The sequence below is a fragment of the Rhinolophus sinicus genome, linkage group LG05 (assembly GCF_036562045.2).
Source record: "Rhinolophus sinicus isolate RSC01 linkage group LG05, ASM3656204v1, whole genome shotgun sequence".
In the NCBI taxonomy this organism is placed as follows: Eukaryota; Metazoa; Chordata; class Mammalia; order Chiroptera; family Rhinolophidae; genus Rhinolophus; species Rhinolophus sinicus.
Genome location: NC_133755.1, coordinates 57,742,217 through 57,767,110, shown reverse-complemented (window position 1 = coordinate 57,767,110; position 24,894 = coordinate 57,742,217). Strand labels below are relative to the sequence as shown.

Below are 24,894 nucleotides of genomic sequence, written 5' to 3'. Positions count from 1 at the left end.
AGCCTTCTCACAGAACTTCTTCAAAATAGTTCCCACCCCCCTTCCTGAAGCAAGACTGCCTGCCACCGTTATTTAGTGCACAGCTGTGCCAAACGGAGACAAACTCTTTAAATCAGCCTCCGATTTTCCTGATTGAAATTGCACTTATTTACTTAGTAAGTCAATAAAAATGTAGCCTGAGAATTCATTTATTCATTAAGCTCTTACTAAGCACCTAGCAGGGGCTAGGCAGGCATAGAGGATGAGGGTCCTACTGAACTAGAGTCTCATCCTGTCCCTCCTGGGCAGTGGAGCTGGTTCTGCTATCAACATGCCCTGCCCATACCAGTGCTGTGTCAGCACTGCTACGATCATCATTTCTGTCTGTACAGACTGACGTCATCCCAGAGTCCTATTATTCATGTCCAGTTGGCTGAATTTTAAGTGGCATTGGGGTGAAATTACTTAATAAGTCATACGGAACTCTCTGGTTAGAATCTGGGTTTATAGTTAAATTAAAAAAAAAATACATCATTGTGGAAGTAGGAGTTGATGAATGAATGAATATCAGAGTCTACATTTACCTACGCTATTTGTTTAGCCAGGTAATCTGGTTTGACCATGGTTATCTCAGCACTGTCATATTTTATCTTTTTGCCTCCTAGAGATAACAGGCTTTCTTGATTAAATTGTGTTTCCTAGTTAACAGTGAGGAAAACGATGTCATTAGAAAGCAAGAAAGATTAAATGCTAGCGTCATTTATTCTTAAAGTGCCATGTTTTATAAATGTAATAGAGCTTAATACCAGGGGTGCCAAAAAAAAAGTATACACATGACTTGTATTCATCTTTTTTTTATCGGTATATGTTGAGTATTACAACTTGAATAGTTTTTTTCCTTCCCTAAAATGTGTATACATTTTTTTTATTTATTTTTTTAATTTATTGGGGTGACAATTGTTAGTAAAATTACATAGACTTCAGGTGTACAATTCTGTATTACATCATCTATAAATCCCATTGTGTGTTCACCACCCAGAGTCAGTTCTCCTTCCATCACCATATATTTGATCCCCCTTACCCTCATCTCCCACCCCCACCCCCCTTTTTTTGAGGAGGGGACACCCTCTGTATATTTCCAAACATATTCTCAGCTTGTGCAAAAAAAAGACACTACCCAGTGTCACTGGGTATTCTCATGTCAGACATTGTTCTAAGTGGTTTACATATGTCTAATTTAGTCCCGAAAAACAGCTCTCTGAAATTAGTATTTTTTTTTTTTTCTCTTTCACAGACGGGAAACTGAGGTCAGAGGAGTGACACCACCGCCTGAGAGGTCTCACAGCAAATGAGTGCAGAAGCCTGGCTTTGAACCCAGGTAGTCTGCTCCAGTGTTCACACTTTAACTCCTGGGATGTGCTGCACTGGTTTCCAGAAAGGCTGAGTTTGGGTTTGGATTGTATTGATCAGCTGATAATGAAGACTCCTAAGAGCCTTGCCCCATCCTACCCTCCAGGTTCTAGTCATCCTACCTCTTTAACAGCTCTGACATCCACCCCGTTTTCACAGTACACACTGCCACTGTCTCCGCTCAGCTGTTCTTCCATTCACTGGCCTGGATAATTTCAGTCAGCAATTAATCCTCACTTGGGCTCACTCCCGTTCTAATTCCTTCTCCACACTGCTACCAAAATTATTTATCTAAATCATGAATGTAATTCTAATGCTTAGAATTGCTCAGTGACTCCCCATAACCCATACACAGAGTCTAAACTAAATGGAAGCGTCCAAACTGATTGTCACGTTATCTAAGACACTCCACAACCTGTATCTCTCTGTCCAACTCTGTCACTGCCTCTCTCCACCTTACCTGCTTTGCTCCAACAATATGGAATCAACTGTATTATTGTGAACACCCCAAGTCCCCTCTGTGGCTCTCACACCTTTGTTCTTTCCTTGGTTTGTGAAGCTCTCTGTGTAGATGAAATCTTTTGCATGTCCTGAATCCATCCCCCTTCTATGGCAAGAGCACCACATGTTTGAGCAGTAAACCACTCTTTCCCTGGGCCAGTTACCAAATTCAGATTCATACTTACAGGCTGCTCTGTAAAAACATGGCTTGGCCCTTTAAATACTATCTCTTTCCCTGTTGGCCTGAGGATAAGCTTTGTCAGTAGAGCATGCTGGACAGGCGACAAAGGAAAAAAGGGTTTGGTTTCGATTCTGGTTTGCTCCCTCGGCCAGGAGCTTTTCCAACAGCAGGTGGCCAGCAGCCCGCCTCAGCATGGTCCCATGGGTGACTGTAGTGAAATGCCTCCAGGGAGGCACCTCCCTATGAGCAGTTTTCCTTGACACCCTAATGGGCAGATTTCCAGCAAGTTCCATTCACTTGTGTGGCACCGCAGTGACTTCTCTGTCATCCAATGACCCGGGGGACATCTGCGTTGCACCTCTGGTTAGGGGAGGAGCGGGGGTTTCCCCACAGAGCTCTATCTCAGTCCCAGGGGTGGCAGCTGCTCCTTATAGCTACTACCCCGACATTCCTTAGCGTTCACTTTACTTGTTATTAGCCAACCCCTTGTTACTCTTATCTGCTGTGAGAGATAATAATTCTTTGCATTTAACTTTCCCTGTTCAAATGGCTGTGCAGTTTTCCTCGTATTACTGGACAGAATGATATATCCCCCAGCTCTTTGGATGGGGCCAACCTTTTTCCAATCATGCTCAACTCTTAGCCCCCAGCTTCAGGCTTGGGCCTATAACCACAGCCTATTTAATCTGGTCAAAACAATTGGTTCGAGGAAACGTAAATCTCTTTCAGGTCAGTGAGACCCAATCCTGAGACCTCCCTCTCCCAGCCACATCACCCTTTCTCATATTTTCCTCAACTGATCAACAATACATTATAGTTGAATCAGTCCCATCTTTGGCTAGGGGGATGGTTGGTGAGGGACAGGAGCAAGGCTGACCAAATTAAAAATTCAGCACATCCCATTCCCCCTCTAAATAACTAACTCAGAGATACGCACCTGTTCCACAGGCCAATAGGAATAGCAGGACTGTGGAACGTTTATTTCAGCTATCAGGGAAGAGAATTTCCTCTTTCTTGCTATCTTTAGTCTAGGGGCATGATGTTATGTTGAAAATAGTTAGCAGCTATTTTGAGACTACAAGAAAAGGGCCTACAGAGAAGAGTGTCCTCACTGAAGAAAAGGATATAGAAACCTAAGCCCTGTCACATTTTGTGCCTTGATTAAGCCTTGCCTGAAGGTTCTGGCTTTTAGTTTGGTGAGCCAATATATTCCCTTTTTAAAAGACCAGGTTGAGTGAGGTTTCTGTAATTTAAAATGGGAAACATCCTAATTATTATGTTTTCCTTCTAGGTGGGACCATATCAATATGCACATTTTCTCACCATGAATTGCATTCCTTCTGAATGCCTCCCCCACCAGCCTATAAAGTTTGGAAGGCAGGATCTACATCTTAGTCATCTTTAAAGTTATATATGTTGGCACAGTGTCTTACATAAAGCAGCCATCCAATAAGTACTTCTTGAAAGGATAACTGAATAAATAATATATTCTGAGCAAGTCAGACATATGGAATTAATACCATGACAGGCCTGACAGAAGGTATGCTAATACCTGGGCAGTAATTTTTACCTTTATAATCAAAGACAAGGATAATTTACACCAATTGATTGCTGTTATTCAAACACAAGAGCCACATGAGCTGCAGGACCAAATGGTAACTATTGAGAAACAAGTTCCTCAGGATGCACAAGACTATTTGATGCTAATATCACAAAAAGCACAGGTACTATTAAAGTCACCCTGTCTCATCAATGCCCCCAAACAATGAGATAGCAGAATTCAATTTAGCCCCTGGTAGCACCTAAGAAAATCTGCTTTTCCTGATAAGTTGACTAAGGGATTGTTGTTTTCTATTTTGTTACTCAACCTTTTCGAGAGAAATTCTGAGATAATCAAGAACTTTATTATTCCAGGACCTAGCCTGAGGAGAGAAAAAAAGGTGATTGTTTTCTCTGACACACACGTCTGGATGTATATATGTGTAATGCCATCACCAACGCTAAAAACTGACAATATAACCTGATTACATTAATTCAGAGCTGAGGAAAAATAAATATCCATCTTCATGATCACTGATTGAAATGAAGGATTCCTTTAAAAGTCTGAAGTGCCACATGTCAACCTAACACACAATGTCAGCTGATTGCAGGAGACACCAGGTGTCGGCTGGGGAATCGCTCACCAGCAACTTCAACAATAAATGTTATTATAATTCAGTATTTTTTAAAGATGTCTGATGTGCAAAAGAGTACTTAAACTTTGCTCGGGAACATCAAATGCCCACTTTGGTGGTAATTTGGCTTTGAACTATGTAACTCACTATTCCATTACTAGCCTCCTGAATTTGAAACAAGTACAGTAGCAAAAACCATTTGCAGTCATGTGAACCCTTAACACAATGTAATCAAAAAGGGTTCCATGCTAGAGCACACACAAATACAAGCATGAGAGAACTGACATATCTGTATGATATCTGAAAAGATGGACTCTTTAACAGCCATATAAACTGAAGTTTCCCAATATAATTGTAAGGTAGCTGAAAGCAAAGACCAGGCCAAATTATCAGACCACTGTGGCGCTCCCAACTCTACACTCATTTTTAGAGGGTGAACAATATTAGCTCACAGTCACTCAATTTACGAACAAATGTCTATCTGCAGGGCAGAGAATGAGGAGGCGTGGGGTATTTTAGGAGACTAAATTGACTGTCCTTCATCTACTCAGTGAATTGTTGATTGAAAAACATGAATATAAGCTTCTGATAAGAACGCAATTCCTTCTGCATTCCTAGAAGTTAATCAGAAACCAGAAATACCACTATTTGGAAAGACTAACAATAAAAAATGTGGCATGTGGCCTCAAAGATTAAAAAGAAAAATATAATGCACAATGCTTAAAAGTAAAACAGCCAGGTAGTGGTTCCCACAGCTGGAAGCCACAGGACTCAAGCTTCTGAATGAACAGCAAATCGAGTCACAAATATTGTACTATTAGAAAGCATTTGTCACTCTTTTTTCTCACCTGTGTTTTAGCACTCATATGGTAAAGAAAGTTTTTTTTCTATCTGGAAAAGCCGTGACAAAGGTGTAGATGATCATTCTAACCTGCTCCATCAAAATACAGAAAAACATTTTCTTCAGCCTGAGTTAACAAATAAATAGATGCTGGCAGACAACTTATTAATGAGAGGATGTGCATCTATGGAAAAGAACAAAAACGCTACTAAGGAGAATTATATACCATGCTCGTTTGCACTGAATTGTTGCATTTTTTGGGGGATGGGGGGGGCAACAGCCCCATAGTATGAAACCCGGGCTGACCAGGACCTAAAAGTGTGCCACGGACCACAACCTGAGTGATTCAGTGATGGCACTAGAAATTGTAATTCCTCACTTGCCCCACAAGATAGCAACATTCCACCACTGCTGTTCACCGCAGAGGCTACTCCAAGTACAACAAATGTGTTATTTAGTCTACAATCGTTTTTAATTTTACTACTGACAGTCTGACAGGACTTAATATTGCTGGGTTGACCTTTCCATGATTTTGTGCTAAATCCCCCTTTTTTTTTTTTTTTTTTTTTAACTTCCTTTAATCTACTGTGCTGGGGAAAGAATACAATTGACTCCACATTATGACAGGCTGCAGTGGTATTATCAGCCGACAGCACTGGGCAAAGCAGGTGGGTGGAAAGGCAGGATTTCAGGCAGCAACTGGCACCATACCTCACATTATAGGCCCGATTTCACCAGCACCTTTCACGTGTGGGCAGCTCAGGGAGAAGGTTTAGCGTGTCATCAATCCCCAACAATGGCTGAACAGGGCATTCCACAGCACAGAGAAGAATTACATATGAGATGTAAAGTTCATTTCTTTAGGCTCAGTCCTATTCTCCCCCTGGTAAAGGAAGATTGTCCATGTTGATAAAGACCTTTCTTAAAATGGTGCCTTTGGAGACTAATTAGGCTGTAAGGGAAAGATGCAATGTTTTCTCCAACACACTTGAGAATAAAGTTATCTGTTGCCTAAAAGATAAATGTAACACAGGAGGACTGGAGGAATGACAGCCAACACGACTGTCTGCAAGAGGTCCTGTGGCTCTTACTACAGCAACATGGCCGCCATTTACCCAACACTTACTTCCTGCTAGACTGTGATAAATGCTTCATAGGAGGTCCCCTATTTAAACCTACCCACGATGCTGAGGGCAGTATTGTCATCAGACCATATTAACAAAGGAAGTGTCTGAGATATAAGGAGGTGGGTTACAACACGGCTGGTAAGTGGACATCAAACCAATGTGGTCTTACTCCAAAAGCCAAATGGTTAATAATAATATCAACATCCTCTGAAATAATCTCTTCTCACACTGCTTACTTCATCCTATTTGCAAGACCCTTTCCTGGCTTTGGAGGCCCTATTCTCTGAGAAAAACTCCCAAACAGGTCTGATATGTGGCCCTTGGCTGCTCAGGCACCTGTAATAGAAACTATGAAGTGATTTGTGGTTTATAACTATGGCACTCGGTCTGGAGATGTTGGAAATTGAGGGCTTTCATAATATTGCAGAATTAACACATAATTTGGAAATCTTGGCCACTTTATTGGAGCAAAGTCAGATGAAAGATCTGGCCCCAAATTTTTTGACAAAAAACACTTCTGTTTTTTGAAATTTCTTTGGAAATTACTGAACAAATGTGAGTTAGAAGGTGAGAGGAGAGCAGGCTCTCACTGTTCATTTCCCATCTCACCTGCCCACTCATTGTTCGTTTCACTGACAAAGAAAATCATGCCTTGATTATTGAATAACAGCAAAAGTGATGTGCCAGGAATGGCCAGAGCTAGGAGACTAAGTCTGTAATAGGTTGGTTCACCCAAAAGGAAAGTGTGGGTCAATATCCCATCATCTAAGGACTTGAGATCAGTCCAGGGTTGGTGCCAACTGTCCAGGAATAAGATCCACTGAAAGCACTAAATAGAGACTCTCTAGGCAGAAACCATGTTCATAAGCAATGAAATAATCACTGTAGTTCAAACGACTGAATCATCATGGTTGCAAGTAGATACCAATTAGCAACTAGGAAAACTGAGAAGGGCCTAGATATTAAGAACGGGGAAGGTTGCCTTGGCCCCTGGTCCAGTAAAACTTGTGAACAGGGTAGGTCTCCACTTCCATTAGGAAACCAGAGTTAAAAGGAACCAAGGATCCATGACAAGCAAGGAACATATAATGGAGTTCTATGGGTTGGTGGGGCACCTACGTCCCCTGAGACTCAATCCAGGTATAACAGATGACAGGTGTAGTGTGACAAGGCTGATTCTAGCCATGGGAGATGTGATGGGGGCTCATTTTTATCTCCATATTAAAATGGGCTCAAAGTCCATATATCTAAAAAGGGGCAAGGTTGGGGAAGGTAGCAAACTATATTCAACACACACTCCATATTAAGATGGGCACAGGTGACCATTTGGCCCGATACCCAGCGGAGCTGGCCTGGTCTGAACGACCACGTGGACCAGCACTTCTCTGGATCTCAAGACAAGGCCAGGGCAGGTGTGCCTGGCTCAGTCTCTGCTGCCTAAAAGAATGCAGCTGTGTATGCCAGGAAGTAAAGGGGAAGTCCAAACTCTGTGTTTTGAAAGATTCCAGTGGATCTCTTATAACTTTCTGAATACATTATTGATGATAATTTTCATATTAGAAGTTGTTGGGGGTTTGTCACACGGGTGAGTGCCCAAGTGATCTGGTGAGCTGTAAAGTGTCTTGAGTGCAGTTCAGTGCCGTGATACACATAGTCAGTGTCACAACCCACATAAAGTAAGTTTTGGTAAGTGCTACATACGTACAATTTTCAGATGAGATAAAAGTCTCATGACGTCCGCCATGTCAGCCAGGATGAGTAGGCGCGTCACAGCCGAGAGCAAGGCCCGGGCCGCCCGCACCATGGTGCCACGCTTCACCGACGAACACGGGTCGTCCGCAAACTCCGAGGAGGCAATGCGCATGGTCTCGCCTGGAAGACAAACACCGCGAGGTGTGTGAGTAGACAGGACACTCAGAGGCCAGCAGCCCTAACCACCTGTGCGTGGGTGATTTTGCTCTTATTGCAAAACGGCCATGACCAGGTAGTACTTCTGCCGCCTCCAACGCAACAGAACCTTTCAAGTTAAATGCTTCAGCAGTTCACATGGACAGGTGCTGTGGACAAAACATTTCACATTCGGTGTAGAATTGTACTTTTAGCATCAATAAGGGGTATATTTAATTCCATTTGTCTAACAGTGGAGATGGGCTTGCCCTTACTGGAATCATTCTCACTCTCCTTTCCCCTTGCAAACAGGCATTTCCTAGGCAGCTTACTGAGGTTGCTGTCAGTTCAGGTGCGATGTTGACTGCTCCACAGAGGCCTGGACCTTGAGATCTTGGCCTCCTTAACACTATACTTTTAATCGAGTCAGACAATAACAGACTAGAGAGATACCCAAAATCTAGTCTTTTAAGACTCTGTTAAGAACCTATTCACAAATAAAGAGAACACTTAGAAGACAACTGCAGCAATCCAAAAAAAAAAATGTTTTCTTAGGCACATCCTCGTGTCAGAGTATCTACTAGCCTCTGGAATTACAACGGTGGTAGAGAATGCCCTGGTCTCAAGGAGTGCGCCATGTACTAAGAAAACATATTGTAAATTCATACACATAATACTGTAATTATGTGCCACAACAGACATATGATTAAGAATGTGGGCAAAAGAGAGAAGGGAGTAATTTACTCATTTAGTATGAGGCTGGGAGGAAGCTTTCAACGTTGGTGGGCTTGGAAGTACTACGAAGTGTTTCCAGGAAGACAAAGGTGAGAAGGGGACCTCAGACGGCAGGAACACTGTGTGAGGCTCTGAAACCTGGACTGGGCACCCAGGGTCAGGAACTACAGTCATTGCTGTCATGGGGAAGGTACAGTGAGGAAAGGGTCAAGGGAGGGGAAGGGCCAGTGCTTGGAATGCCATGGAAGAGACCTGGGCTATATCCTCAAGGATACAGCAGAGAAACCAGTTTATAGGGCAAACGCAGTTATCGTCTGCGAGAGCAGGAATGAGGGCCTGGACCAGTGAAAGGGACATGATACATAGAGGAAGGGAATATTAATGGGATCTCTATTAGAGAAACAGGGGATCTGGGGTTGGAATAGATGTGGACACCAGAGAGAGAGAGAGAGAGAGAGAGAGAGAGAGAGAGAGAGAGAGAGAGAAGGTGGAGTCGATGGTGAATAGTGACACAGTAAAATCAACAGTACACATTTGCACAGGGACCCCAGGAAGGAGAATGAAAGGGAGGTCATTAACTAAGATGAGACTGGTCTAATGTCAATGGGGTGGATATTATTTGAGATGGAGAAGTTTAGGAGAAAGCAAAATGAAGCTTTGCATAGCAGAGCATACACAGGGCCATAAAAGCTTCAATAAACTAGAAGAAATTTAAAATGACCAATTGTTTTATTTAAGGTCAAGGAATTCATTCAGTATTTTATTTATAGAAATGATTACTTCTCCTCTATTAATCCAAACTTAGCTCATTTAAATAGTCAATTATACCACTGAAAGTCTGCGTGTGCTGGGATTTATCCTAAAATACATGGGAAAATGAAAAACAACTCTTTCCATTTTATAGACAGATCAGAATACAATGTCACTTGCTCAGTTACCATTATAGTTATTTAAACCCTTGCAGTGATACTTTTATACTTGGTAAATGTGGATGTGTAGGGAAATATATTGAGCTATTGGGTTTTAGAAGAGTTTATCTACAATAAGTATATTATATAGCTGATCAGCTTATTCTTTATGCCTAGGCATAAACAAATCTTGATATATAATAACAGCCAGGAAGAAACTTAAAAACCCATTACCATACTGGCACAATAGTGAATTTTCAAGATGCATGGCCCCAGAGGGCTAAATAAACTTTAAGATAGAGAGGCTGGTAGACATATTCAATCCAAGTGTCCCACCCTGTCACAGGCTTACGGAAATCGCCTCCTCCTCTCCGCCCCTCCAAAACAGCCTCTTAGAAGATATCTGTGTGGGCTGGAGAAGAAGGTTACATCCTTCCCAGTCTGTAAAATACAGCTAGAAAGGACATTATACACCAAGGCTAATTTAATGACATATTGAGAGGGTCACCACAGATAAATGAATAAGTAGAATGGATCCACTTATTCAAAGAAAGGGAAGATTTATTCTGCATATGAACCTAGGAAGCTACATGGTTGATCCCAAATTCTGCAGATTAAATTGATATGGGCCATAGCTTGGGTAATAGTGGCACTCAGTTAGGTCAACTCTTAGAAAAAAAGGACTCCCTCCCATCATGGGGAGGAACCATGCCTAATCAAATTGACTTTCAAGTTCAGGTTTTCAGGGTCATTATAATGGCACTTCAGATGCTGACCATGTGGTCATCAATACTGCTTCAAGGCCAGTGGATGCCACATATCCATACAGAGCTCTCAGATGGAGCTAATCAACTTGGGACCCACAGTAAGCACCTGGAAGAAGCTCAGGAGATATCTATGAGAAAGATAGAGCCAGAGCTAGAGCTAAAGCTAGAGTCAGAGCTAGAGAGACAGATCAAGTGATTGAGAGAGAGATGAGAGAGAACCACATTAGTAAATGTGATGGGTAAATGGAAATCCCATGCTAAATTGTGAGATTTTTTCCTAAGGTAAATAGAAGATGATTTAATTCAATTTAAATTAAAACTAAAAACTCATGTTAAGCAGAAACAAATGGTTTCAAGTCATTCACGACTGCAAAGGAAAGGCAATCTGAAATTGGCTAAAACTTCAATGCATTTTATATCCCTGTAGGTTTAGGATTACTGAATAAAACATAAATCTATATTGCAAAATGATCAGTGAGTTTATCAGGATAAAGTTAGCTATTTTTCCCAGGGAACTGCTTTTTCCAGAATACTAAAATACTTAGCTGAGAAATAACATGCATATAAGACAAGGTGAGAGAAAATACCCAATTGGAAGAGCAAAAAGAAAAAAAAAAAGAGCTAAAAAAAAATGAGGATCGTTTAAGAGGTGTCTGCGACATTAAGTGTAACAAATTTCACATCATAGGGGTACCAGAAGGAGAAGAAGGAGAACAAGGAATTGAGAAACTATTTGAAGAAATGACAGAAAACTTCCCTAACCTGGAGAAGGAAACAGACATACAAACCCCGGAAGTGCAGAGTAACAGGATGAACCAAAAAGGCCCACATCAAGAGACATTATAATTTGAATGGCAAAGGTTAAAGACAAAGAGAGAATCCTAAAAGCAGCAAGAGAAAGGCAGCAAGTTACTTACAAAGAAGCTCCCATAAGATTATCAGTGGATTTCTCAACAGAAACATTGCAAGCCGGAACAGATTGGCATGAAATATTCAAAGTGATGAAAAGCAAGGACCTATAACTAAGATTACTCTACCCTGTGAAGTTATCATTTACAAACAAAGGACAGGTAAAATGCTTCCCAAGCAAGAAAAAGCCGAAGGACTTCTTCACCACCAAACCAGTTATTACAAGAAATGTTAAAGTTACTTCTTTAAGAAGGGGGGAAAAAAGAAAATAAATATGAATAAAATGGCAATAACTACATACCTATCAATAATCATTTTAAATGTAAATAGAATAAATGCCACAATAAAAAGAAATAGGGTAGCTCAATGGATAAGAAAACAAGATTTATACATATGCTATCTACAAGAGAACCACTTCAGATTGAAAGACATGCACAGACTGAAAGCAAAGAGATGGAAAAAAATATTTAATGAGAATGAAAAAGAAAAATAGCTATGGCAGTAATACTTATATCAGACAAAACGGACTTTAAAACAAAGACTATAATAAGAGACAAAGAATGACATTACATAATGATAAAGGGATCAATGCGACTAGAGGATATAACCTTTGTAACACTTATGCACCCAATATATGAACACCTAGATATATAAAGCAAATATTGACCAACATAAAAGGAGCAATCAACAGTAACAGACTCACAGTATGAGACATAAACACCCTATTGACACCAATGGACAGATCTTCCAGACAAAAAATCAACAAAGAAATGGTGGCCTTAAATGACACACTAGACCAGATGGATTTAATTGCTATTTTTAGAGCATTTCACCTCAAAGCAGAAGAACATACATCCTTTTCAAGTGCACATATTGTCCAAGATAGACTATTTGTTAGGCCACAAAAAAAGTCTCAATAAATTTAAGAAGACTGAAATCATACCAAGTATCTTCTCCAACCACAATGGTATGAAACCAGAAATCAATTGTAAGAAAATAATAGAAAAACACATCAACACATGGAGGATAAATAACACACTACTAAACAATGAATGAGTTTGCAACGAGATCAAGGAAGAAATCTAAAGATACCTTGAGACAAATGAAAATGAAAACACAATGACCGCAAATCTATGGAACACAATGAAATCAGTCCAAAGAAGAAAATTTACAATAGTACAGTGCTACCTCAAGAAACAAGAAAAACTCAAATAAACAATCTAACTATACACTTAAAGAAACTGGAAAAAAGAAAAAACAAACAAAGCCCAAAGTGAGTAGAGGAAGAAAATGATAAAGATCAGAGCAGAAATAAACAACATAGGCTAAAAAAACAAAAACCATATATATATATATATATATATATATATATATATATATATATATATATATATGGTGTATATATACACACACACATAATCAATGTATGCAAGAGCTGGTTCTTTGAAAAGGTAAACAAAATTGATAAAACTTTAACCAGGCTCATCAAGAAAAAAGAAAGAGGAACCAAATAAATAAAATCAGAAATGAAATAGGAGAAGTGACAAATTACACCACAGAAATACAAAGAATTATAAGAAAATACTATGAATATTTAAATGCCAACAAACTGGAAGAAATGCGTAAGTTCCTAGAAACATACCAGCTTCCAAGACTGAATCAAGAAGAAGCAGAAAATCTGAACAGACCAATTATTACAAATGAAACTGAATCAGTAATCAAAAAACTCCCAATAAACAAAAGCACTGGACCGAAAGGCTTCACAGGTGAATTTTACCATAGGTGTCAATGGAAAATTAACATCTATCCTTCTCAAACCATTCCAAAAAATTCAAGAGGAGGGAAGGCCCCCAAACTAATTTTACAAGGCTACTATTACCCTGATTCCAAAACCAGACAAAGACATTACAAAAAAGAAAATGAAAAAAGAAAATCATACACTGATATCCCTGATGTACACAGATACAACAATTTTCAACAAAATATTAACAAACTGAATTAGGCAATACATTAAAAAGATCATATACCACGATCAAGTGGGATTTATTCCTGGGATGCAATTTTGCTTCAATAGCCACATAAACAAAATGAAAGATAAACAAACATACACCACATAAATAAAATGAAAGATAAAAATCATATGATTATATCAATAGATGCAGAAAAAGAAGAAGTGATTGACAAAATGCAGCATCCATTTATGATAAAAACTCTCAGCAAAGTGGAAACAGAGAGAACATACCTCAACATAATAAAGGACATATACAACAAATCAACAGCAAACATCATACTCAACTGTAAAATGGTAAACGTGTTTCCCTTAGAATTAGAAACAAGATAAGGATGTCCACTTTTACCACTTTTATTTAACATAGTATTGGAAGTCATAGATACAACAACTTGACAAGAAAATGAAATAAGAGGCCTCCAAATTAGAAATAAAAAAAAGTATCTCTGTCATTATTTGCAATGATGTGATACTATATATAAAGAACCCCAAAGATTCCAACAAAAAACAATTAGAACTGATAAATGAAGTCAGTAAAGTAGCAGGAAACAAAATCAATATTCAGACATCAGTTGCATGTTTATACACCAACAATGAACTATCAGAAAGATAACTTAGAAAAAAAAAATCCCATTTACAATTGCACCAAAACAAACAAACAAACCTAGGAATAAATTTAACCAAGGAGGTGAAACCTAAACTCATAAAATATAAGACACTGAAGAAGATACAAATAAATGGAAGCATATACCATGCTCATGGATAGGAAGAATTAACATTGTTAAAATCTCCAACTACCCAAAGCAATCTATAGAGTCAATGAAATTTCTATCAAAATACCAATGGCATTTTTCACAGAACTAGAACAAATAATCCTAAAATTTATTTGGAACCACAAAAGATCCCAAATAGCCATACAATCTTGAGAAAGAAGAACAAAGTTGGAGATAACAGGCTACCTGATATCAAACTATACTACAAGGCTATATAGTATGGCACTGGCATAAAAACAAACACAGAGATCAATGGAACTAAACAGACAGACCAGGAATAAACCCACACCTATATAGTCATTTAATCTATGACAAAGGAGGCAAAAATATACAATGTGGTAAAGTTAGTCTATTCAATAAATGGTATTGGTAAAACTTGACAGACACCTGCAAAAAAATGATACTGGACCACCTTCTTAGACCATATACAAGAATAAGACCAAAATAGATTAAAGACTTAAATGTAAGACCCAAAACCATAAAACTCCTAGAAGAAAACATAGGCAATAAACTCTCTGGAATTGCTTTTAGTTATATATTTTTTCTGATATATCTCCTAGGACAAGAGAAACAAAAGAAAAAATAAACACATGGGACTACATCAAGCTAAAAGGTTTTTGCATTGCAGAGGAAACCATTAACAAAACAAAAAGACAACCTACTGAATGGGGGAAGATATTCACCAATGATACATCCAATAGGGGTTAATATCCAACATTTATGAAAAACTCATACAACTTAACACCAGAAAAACAAACTATACAATTTAGAAATGGGCAGAGGACCTGAATAGACATTTGTCCAAACGACATACAGATGGCCAACAGACATAGGAAAAGATGCTCATTGTCACTAATCATCAGTGAAATGCAAATAAAAACCACAATGAGATTATTACCTCACACCTGTCAGAATAGCTATCATCAATAAATCAGCAAACAACAATTGTTGGAAAGATGTGGAGAAAAGGGAATTCTTGTGTACCCTTGGTGGGATTATAGATTGGTGCAGCCACTGTGGAAAACAGTATGATGTTTCCTTGAAAAAATTAAAAATAGAACTAATTACTTTATCACCCAGCAATTCTACTTCTGGATATTTATCTAAAGAAATGCAGAATACTAATTCAAGAAGATATATGCACCTCTATGTTCACTGAAGCATTATTTAAAATAGCTAAAATATGGAAGTGACTTAAGTGCCCATCAATAAACCATAAGGTAATGAAGGTATATATATATGGAATATTACCCACCCATAAAAAAGAATGAAATCTTACCATTTGTGAAAACTCGGATGGACATAGAGGGTACTGTGCTTAGTGGAGTAAGTCAGACAGAGAAAGACAAATACCTTATGCTCTCACTTATATGTGGCATTTAGATTTTATTATTTTTTTTAAAGGAGGGCGCAGCTCACAGAGGTCCATAAGGAGATAGAACCAGCAACCTTGGTGTTATTAGCACCATGCTGTGACCAATTGAGCTAACTGGTCACCCCTTTAAATGGGATTAAAAAAAAAAAAAAAAAACAGAATAGAATAAACAAAGAAACAAAACAGAAACAGATTCATAAATACAGAGAATAGTTTATGGTGGCCAGATATAGGAGGGTTTTGCGGGCCTGGATTAAAAAAAAAAAAAAATGACAGAATTAAGAAGCACAAATTGGTAGTTACAAAAATAGTTCCGAGGATGTAAAGTACAGCATAAAAAATATAGTCTATAATTTTGTAATAACTACGTATGGTGTCAGGTGGGTACTCAAATTTATCAGGGTGATCACTTCATAAGTCATATAAATGTCTAACCACTATGCTGAACACCTAAAACTAATATAAAACAGTATTGAATGTCACTGTAATTGAAAAAGAAAAAAAGATACATAGAGTCTAATGATTGAAAATACGACATACCAAAATTTTGGTATTCAGCAAAAGTGGTAACATGAGGGAAGTTGACAGCATTACAGGCCTACTTCAAGAAACAAACAAACAAAAAAATCTCAAGTAAGCAACCTAACATTTCACTTTAAAAAACTAGAAAAAGAAAAACAAATGAAGCCTAGAGTCAGTAGGAGAAAGGAAAAAATAAAATATTAGAGCAGAATTAATTGAAATAGAGACAACAAAAAGACAACAGAAAAAAATAGTTCAACAAAGAGCCAGTTCTTTGAAAGATTAAAAAAAAAAAAAAAAAATTGACAAACTTCTGGGTTGACTCACTAAGTAAAAAAGACAAAAGAAACAAAATCGGAAATGAAAGAAAAGTTACCACAGACATCACAGAAATTCAAAAGACTATATGCAATGATAATGACAGAATATATGCCACCAAATTTGATAACCTTGAAGAAAAGGACAAGTTCTTAAAAATACATACAGACACATACAGACACTAGGACAGACAATTAAGTTTGAAAACTTGTTGCAACCATGTTGCTAACCTTTTTTGATATCAGAGGGGTTATTCATCATGAATTTGTACCAACTGGACAGTTAACCAAGTTTACTGAAAGCTTTTCCTCTAAGATCAGGAACAAGACAACAATGCCCAATCTCACCCCTTATTCAACATAGGAAGTCCTAGCCAGAGCAGTCTGGCAAGAGAAAGAAATAAAAGACATCCAAATTGGAAATGAAGAAGTAAAATTGTCATTTTTTTTTGCAGATGGCATGATTCTATATACATATAGAAAATCCTAAATACTCCACCAAAAAACTATTAGAATCAATAAACAAATACAGTAAAGTTTCAGAATACAAATTAATGTACAAAAATCCATTGTGTTCCTATATACTAACAATGAAATATCAGGGGGAAAAAAAGAAGAAACAATTCAACTTGCAACTGCAACAAAAAAGGATAAAATACCTAGGGATAAACATAACAGAGGAAATAAAAAACTTATACACTGAAAATACAAAACATTTTGAAAAAAACTGAAGAAGACAAAAAGAAACACTAAAATATTCCATGTTCATGGATTGGAAAAATCAACATAGTTAAAATGGCCATATTATCCAAACCAATATACAGGCTTAATGCAATCCCCATCAAAATCCCAATAGCATTTTTAAAAGAAATAGAACAACAAAATCATCAAATTTCTATGGAGCCACAAAAGACCCTGAATAGCCATAACAATCTTGAGAAAAAAGAACAAAGCCAGAGGTATCATACTTCCTGACTTCAAATCAAACTAAAAAGCTACGATAATCAAAACAGTATGGTAGTGGCAGAAAAGCAGACACACAGACCAATGGAACAGAACTGAGAGCGCAGAAATAAACCCACATGTATATGGGCAACTAATTTTTAACAAAGGAGCCAAAACCATGCAATGAAGAAAAGAAAGCTTGTTCAATAAATTGTGTTGGGAAATTTGGAAAACCACATGCAAAAGAGTGAAATTACACTGCTATTTACATAAAACACAAAAATTAATTCAAAATATATTAAAAACTTAAATATAAGACCTGAAATGATAAAATACATAGAAGAAAATGTAGGTATTAAACATATGGACCTTGTTGTCAGAGAAGTTTTTATGAGCCTGACCCCAAAAGGGAAGTAAAAGCAAAAATAAATGAATGGGACTATATCAAACTGAGAAGCTTCTGTACAGCAAAAGAAACCATCAACAAAACAACAAGGTAGCCTACAAGTGGGAGAAAATATTTGCAAACACTATCCCTGAGAAGGAGTTAATAGCCAAAATGAATAAAGGTCTCATACAATTCAACAACAAAAAACAAACATCCAATTAAGAAATGGACAGATGAACTGAACAGGCACTTTTCCCAGGAAGACATACAAATAGTCAACAGACATATAAAAAAATGTTCAGCTTCACAAGATATTAGGGAAATGCAAATCAAAACCACAATGAGATACCACACCTCACACTTCTTAGAATGGCTACCATGTTTCTCCTAAAATAAGACCTTAATAGACCATCAGCTCTAATCAGTCTTTTGGAGCAAAAATTAATATAAGACCGGGTCTTATTTTAATATAAGACTGGGTATAATATAATATAATAGTGGGTCTTATATAATATAAAACCCAGGATAATATAATAAATATATAATAATATAATATAATATAATATAATATAATATAATATAATATAATATAATATAATATAATACGAGGTCTTTTATTAATTTTTGCTCCAAAAGATGCATTAGAGCTGACGGTCTGGCTAGGTCTTATTTTGGGGAAAACACGGTATTATCAATAAGACAAAAAGTAACAAGTGTGGGAGAGGATGTGGAGAAAAACGAACCCTCATATACTGCTGGTGGGAATGTAAATTGGTACAACCACTATGGAAAATAGTAGGGTGCTTCCTCAAAAAACTAAGAATAGAGCTACCATATGACCTAGCAATCCTTCTTCTGGGTATCTACCCCTAAAATTTGAAGACATTTATTCGTAAAGATAAATGTACCCCTATGTCCACTGCAGAATTATTCACAGTAGCCAAAACATAGTAACAACTTAAGTGTTATTTGATGCATAACTGGATAAAGACAATGTGTACATGCACACAATGGAATGCTACTTAGCCATAAGAAAGGATGAAATACTGCCATTATTGAAAACATGGATAGATCTTTATAATATCGTACTAAGCTAAATAAGTCAGACAGAAAAAAGACAAGAACCATATGATTCCACTCATATGTGGGATGTAAAACAGAAAGCAACAAACAAACAAACAAACAAAAAGTCATAGACACAGACAACAGTATGGAGGTTACCAGAAGATGAAAGGGGGTGGGGAAGGATGAATAAGATAAAGATTGTCAAATATATGGTGATGGAGGGAGACTAGACTATGGGTGGTGAACAGAACATGTATTATAGAATTGTATATCTGAAACTTATGTAATGTTATTAACCAACGTGATCACAATAATTTAATTAAAAAATGAAATACTGACGAGATCGAATTGACAGTACTTTGACATGAATTCCATTTAGATAAAAGCACAAGGTGAGGCAGTCAAATCATGTCTATGTTGGTAGTATAGGTTGTCACATATAGTAGTATAGCTACTACGTATAAGATGAAAGTTATGAGACTATAATCCATAAAAACATTGCTAGACATTACTAGAAAATATGCTATCACAAGTGTTACTACTACTTCTGCTGTGTCATCACCACTATTGATACTACTATTTGATACCATTTCTTCTCATTATTTTTTTTTAGTATGGGCTAGATACACACTGGGCTACGTTACTTATGCCTATCATTTCATTCATCTTTTAAATTCATTCCATTCTGAATCCCAGTCCTCCTCCATGACATGTAAATGTTAATGTTGCCTTTGGTAAAGTTGCTTGGCATTAAGCTTTTTCCTATTTTTTCTGGAACTGTCTTTATTTTGCTCTCACTTTAAACCCTATTTAGCTAAGCATATATTCCTAGCTTGCCTGTGGTGACCTCTGTGTGGGCTTGTGCTAAATTAGACTTGGGATGTCATTGTCCCCAGTCTAATGTGCCTGGATGTCTGCTTTGTATTTCATGGCTTCTTACTATCTGGAGATGGCTTAAAATTTTGCGTGTGGAGCCTAGGTAGTACCTAGAACTGAAGCATTTTGGTTTCTAAAATAAGTTCTTCCCCTACAGTTTCTTTGACATCTTTGTTTTCTTCTCCAACCTCTCCCTTAAATTCCTTTTGGTGTGAAGAATAGGAATTGAAAATCAACTCCCCTTCATTGTTCAAAACTAGTTCCCATAGTTACCACAATCAGATAACTCCCAGCAGTGCCCCAGGGCCACTGCTGCTCAGTCACTGTCTCTCCACAGTATGTAAGGGATGTAAGAATTAAACCACCATGTGTATTTGCTGTAAAAGCCCATGTTAGTTTATCAACTCTTATTATGCTGACATATAGAGTGAAATACTAACATCAGCATAATCAGAATATTCTCTCAATAGGCAGAACTACATGGGAGGTTAAATTAATGCTCACAATGTGAGTTTATTAATTTCTATCAAGTAGTATGTTTATTAAGGGACTGGGCTCTTACCTCCAAAGGTAAGTGCATATAGGGCAATTTTCACTTCATTTATCATTATTTTTCCACTTATTTTAAAAGAAATACACAGTAAGACACATAGAATAGGACCCTCTTTAATAGGGAGCAACCTGCAAGAGGCAGAAAGACTCTGACACCAGCAAGATAATCTGATCATGGGTCCAACTGACCAAAGAGTGTCCAAAAAGTCTGGAAATACAGGGAAAATAGTGCGTTTATTCTTTTTTTTTTTTTTCAATTTAACAATTGGATTCTTGCTTTAAATTGTTATGTTCTTTATAAGAAATGATGTCTGGAAGTTGAAGAAAAAAATACTGAGTATGTTATTTGAAAATTTAACTAGCATTTGAAAACAATTTTGTCCTAGGTTCCCTGACATTTGCATACCCACATAATTTTGACACAAGTAGTGGGTCACATTTCCAGTGGAAGGAGAGAAAAATATAAATAAAATTCAGTGACTTCCTGTAATCTTCATTCTTGCATTTCTCTATCTATACTTCCCTCCAATTCCATGAAAGTGGTGTGACAATCCCAGGGTTCTTTCCTTTGGAAATCCTAGAGAAAATTGAATCAGCCCACTGAAAAGGAATCTTCTATCTTCGCACATTGAAATGTTGAGCCTGCCTCTTTCATTCAGAATTAGATCCTAGGATTTTGATGATCATACTATCTCTGTTCTCCAGTCTAGATGCCAGTTGTAGCATTAGTTCCTTCTTTTCTCATTACATTAAAAGGCTTTGAAACCACATTTCAACTACCAAGTGTTATATCAGTCTATTGACATTTCAGTGGGTTTTGATTTGTGCTCATGGTTAAAGGGGAATAAAGATCCTGATCAAAAGAAACATTTATGGACTTATGAATATAAATAAGTCAGCAATTCTTGGGCAATGGCTGATGAATGTTTGTTTTGACATTTTCCTTCTCCTTAAAGACATTTAAAAAAATTCTCTCAAGATCTATGCTGTTGAAGAGGGTATTAGGTTTTTATGTGTGGTTCAGGAGACCATATCAAACACCAAATACTTGAAGAAAAAAAATTAACAGTTAGAACTATCTCAAATTGGAATGGTTTCCTAGGGAGGCAGAGGTTTTCTGTGCTAGAGGTCACACCTTGATTTTGCATCTCCTAAGATTCAGGCTGTATGATGTCCTCCGAGGCATTGTGAAATTCTGGAAATTGGACATGAAATCCCCACCACCACCTCCCTACTCTGCATTTTCTTACATAGTACCTTAATTAGCAAGAGGAAACCAAGGTGTCTCTATCTTTGCATATTGAGATGTTGAGCCTGCCTCTTTCATTCAGAATTAGAATTTGATGATCACACTATCTCCGCTCTCTAGTGTGGATGCCAGTTGTGACACTGTTTCCTTCCTTTCTCAATACATTGAAAGGCTTTGAAATCACATTGCAACCAATGTCAGTCTATTGACATTTCAGTGGGTTTTGATTTGTGCTCATGGTTATAGGGGAATAAAGATCCTGATCAAAAGAAACATTTATGCACGAACATAAATAAGTCAGCAGTATGCCTAGATGCTTTACATATACTGGGTCATTGAAATTTTGGATTTATACAAAATATAATTTATTGAGTGCTTATTTGCTTTACAAACTCACTTCCAATATGCTTTCTTTAATTATATATTTGATATAGTTACTTATTTCAGAAACATTGCACAATGAAATCTATATGTTCACCTTTTTTTCTCTTAATTTTATAAAAATATTAAGTGACACTGGGTTCTGTATTGAGCTTCTGTACTCCATTTTGCACTGAAGCTTAGCATGTCACTGTTTAATGTTTCCAAGTTTATGGTATTGCGCTGCATTCAAGTGCCAGAAAATAATCCACCGTTTTATGGAATGTGGCTCTTCCTGCATTTAACAAGTCCTTGCAAAGCTCTCATTTGTGAAGTATGCCATATTGCAGCTTGATAATTTTTCTGGCTACAAAAATGCAAAATTAACTTATACCCTCTTCTCCCAATCCAGGAAAAGGCTACAGCTGAAATAATTAAAATCCATATGCTTAATGATCTGTGCCTTCTGCAAGGTGGTGCATTACTGTCTCTAATGATGTTTAATAGCTCATAACATTCAATACACTTAATCATCAGTTACTGACGTTTGTAGTACTTTTGCATACTGAACATATCTTGATGGGGAAAAATGCATTGGCCCAGACTCAAGGAACCACCTTGATAAAGAATACTGGTCCTGACCACATGGAGAAGCACCTTTGTCTTTAGAGTGGCTCCAGCTACAGAGGCAGGGCTGTAACAGGCCATGTAGTTAGTTTTGGGTTTTGCTAAGTGAGGAGGATTTGCTGGTGTCACACTGTGCTTTGTTGGTCTCCCAGCCAGTCTCGGGCTGTGGCCAGAGCCCTGAACTGGGATGTCAGGGGAAGGGGATACTGGCCTCACTCAGTTGCTTATTTTCCACTTGGCTTCTGTGTCTTTATATGAAAATGAGAGCGAGGTGTTGAATGATGTGTAAGAGGTCCCACCCAGGTCAGAAATTCTCCATTCTCACAGCCACTTCAGAGACAGTGGACCCATTAGCCTTTCGTCATTTTCCATGTAATGTCATGTTTGCACAGAGAGCTCCTTAGGAAAATGAAGAAAGATAGAGTCCTCGTAGCTCACTGCCCTTGGTGGAATGATAAAGGAAAAAGCAATGTTCTCATTTTATAATATCTGCATGGCTTTGATGTGGTTTTCATACTTGCTTTTTAAAAATATATATGTAAGCATAAAAGGCTTTCTTCTGAATATCACATATTTAAGCCAAATATTATCTTGCTTTTTGGAAACAGAAGGACCTGAACTGTTCAGTGCTAGAAATGAGAGCATCTGCAGGAGGTAGCTTACTTTATGTAGAGTTTGCTTGAGAAAATACAGTATTTCATCATCCCTAAGCCGCTGAAAAATTCTAATTGTCGAACTTTTCCCCTAATCGTGAATTTGAGTCATAACCACCCTGGGGTGAAATGCATACATTGCTCTCTCAAGTTCTTGATTGTTTCCAAAAAACTTGTAAGACTTTTACTCTCTTGATAGCAATTCCTATGTGGACAAAACTAAGAAGAAGCAAAGGGACTGCTACTTCTACTGGCACCTGCCTTTCTCAAATGTTATACCTTTTCTGCTGCTCGCTGAATTCACAAGTTCAATTTTTTAAAAAAAAAAAAAGGAAGAAAATATTCAAATTGTCATTTCATTGTGAAGTTTATAGCATTCACGATTTCTTTTGCACTTTCTCCTTGCTTCATTATCAATTTTATATGTTTCAAAATATAAGGTGCCTGGCAGGCCTTGCTTTGCTCCTCCCAACAGTTACTGAGTGAATGCACCTTGTCAAATATATGTTAGGTACTAGGAATAAAGCAATACATACACTCATATACTGCAGGTATGGTCTCTATTCTGATCAGTTTACCATCTTGGGAAAGGGGTGAAGACTCAAATGTATGTAGGCACAGACAATCATAAATCAGTCCTGACAGGGGACAATAGGGAATGGTGGAGTCTGGGAGTCATTTGAGAAATGTCTTTGCTAAGTTCTCTCCCTTCCTTCTTTCTTTTCTTTTCTTCCTTCCTTCCTTCCTTCCTTCCTTCCTTCCTTCCTTCCTTCCTTCCTTCCTTCCTCCCTCCCTCCCTCCCTCCCTCCCTCCCTCTCTCTCTCCTCCTCGCTGTCCCTTCCTTTCTTTCTTAAGATACTCTGCTAACTGAATAAAATAGTGTACAAGTCTTCAACTCAGAATGTAGCTCCCGACAGAGATATATAAACAAATAATTTTAATACAGTAAGCAGAATTTAAAGGTATTTCTAAAGCACTGTTGTTAAGAGCATAGAGTCTACAGCCAGACTGCCTTTGAATTCTGGCCCCAGCATGTACTAGCTGTTTGACCTTACATAAGTAACCTTCCCTTTCTCGTTTCTGTTTCCTTTGGTACAAATGGTGACAACGTATATATTTATTTCATCAGGTTTTCTTGAGTAGTAATTGAGTTAATACACATCAAGCTCTTGGAACAGATCTTGGCACATAGTGAGCTCTAAATAAAAGAGGACTGTGCTTATTATTAATAGGAATGAGGTAAGAGAACACATGTAAAAATATTAAGTTTAATTACACACAACCTAAGAGAATCTTAAGAGGGAATCTTGAATCATCTTGTGGGCACCATCACCTTGCTGCTGGAAGGACCCCAAAAGAGAATATTCCTCAGTGTTTGCTAATGCAGTTAGTTCATAGGTCCTCAACTAAATCAATACCTGCTTAATTCATCCTTTCCTATACATCAACTAATTCGGCATGATTCCTATCAAAGGAGGGCCCACCTGTATCTTCTAAAAAGGAACAAAAAGGCATGGTGTAATGTGTCAAGACTGCCTGTGCTAACATTGTAACTTCTATGGTATTTTCCATGTTGACCATTCATTTAACATTTCAGTTGGCTTTACTCAAATGAAGATAAATATTTTCCCATCATGCTGTGAAAATTGGCTAACCATAGCAGTGAGTGGCTTTCAAGCATTGCACTGCCTTACAGACTCTACAACATAATCGCAATGATAAACCATTCAGAAGACGTGCACTATCTACTCAATTACATTTTAAA

General features: G+C 37.7%; 1 protein-coding gene across 8 annotated transcripts in view; it reads right to left on the bottom strand.

Moving 5' to 3' along the window:
- The window catches only part of CTNNA2 (catenin alpha 2), a 1,048,744-nt gene that overhangs the window by 729,899 nt on the left and 293,951 nt on the right, over nucleotides 1-24,894 (bottom strand). For all 8 annotated transcript variants that reach the window (XM_019750020.2, XM_074332253.1, XM_019750019.2 and 5 more), the window contains one exon: nucleotides 7,919-8,085. In XM_019750020.2, coding sequence (XP_019605579.1) covers nucleotides 7,919-8,085 — 167 coding nt within the window. The remainder of the gene's footprint in view (nucleotides 1-7,918; nucleotides 8,086-24,894) is intronic.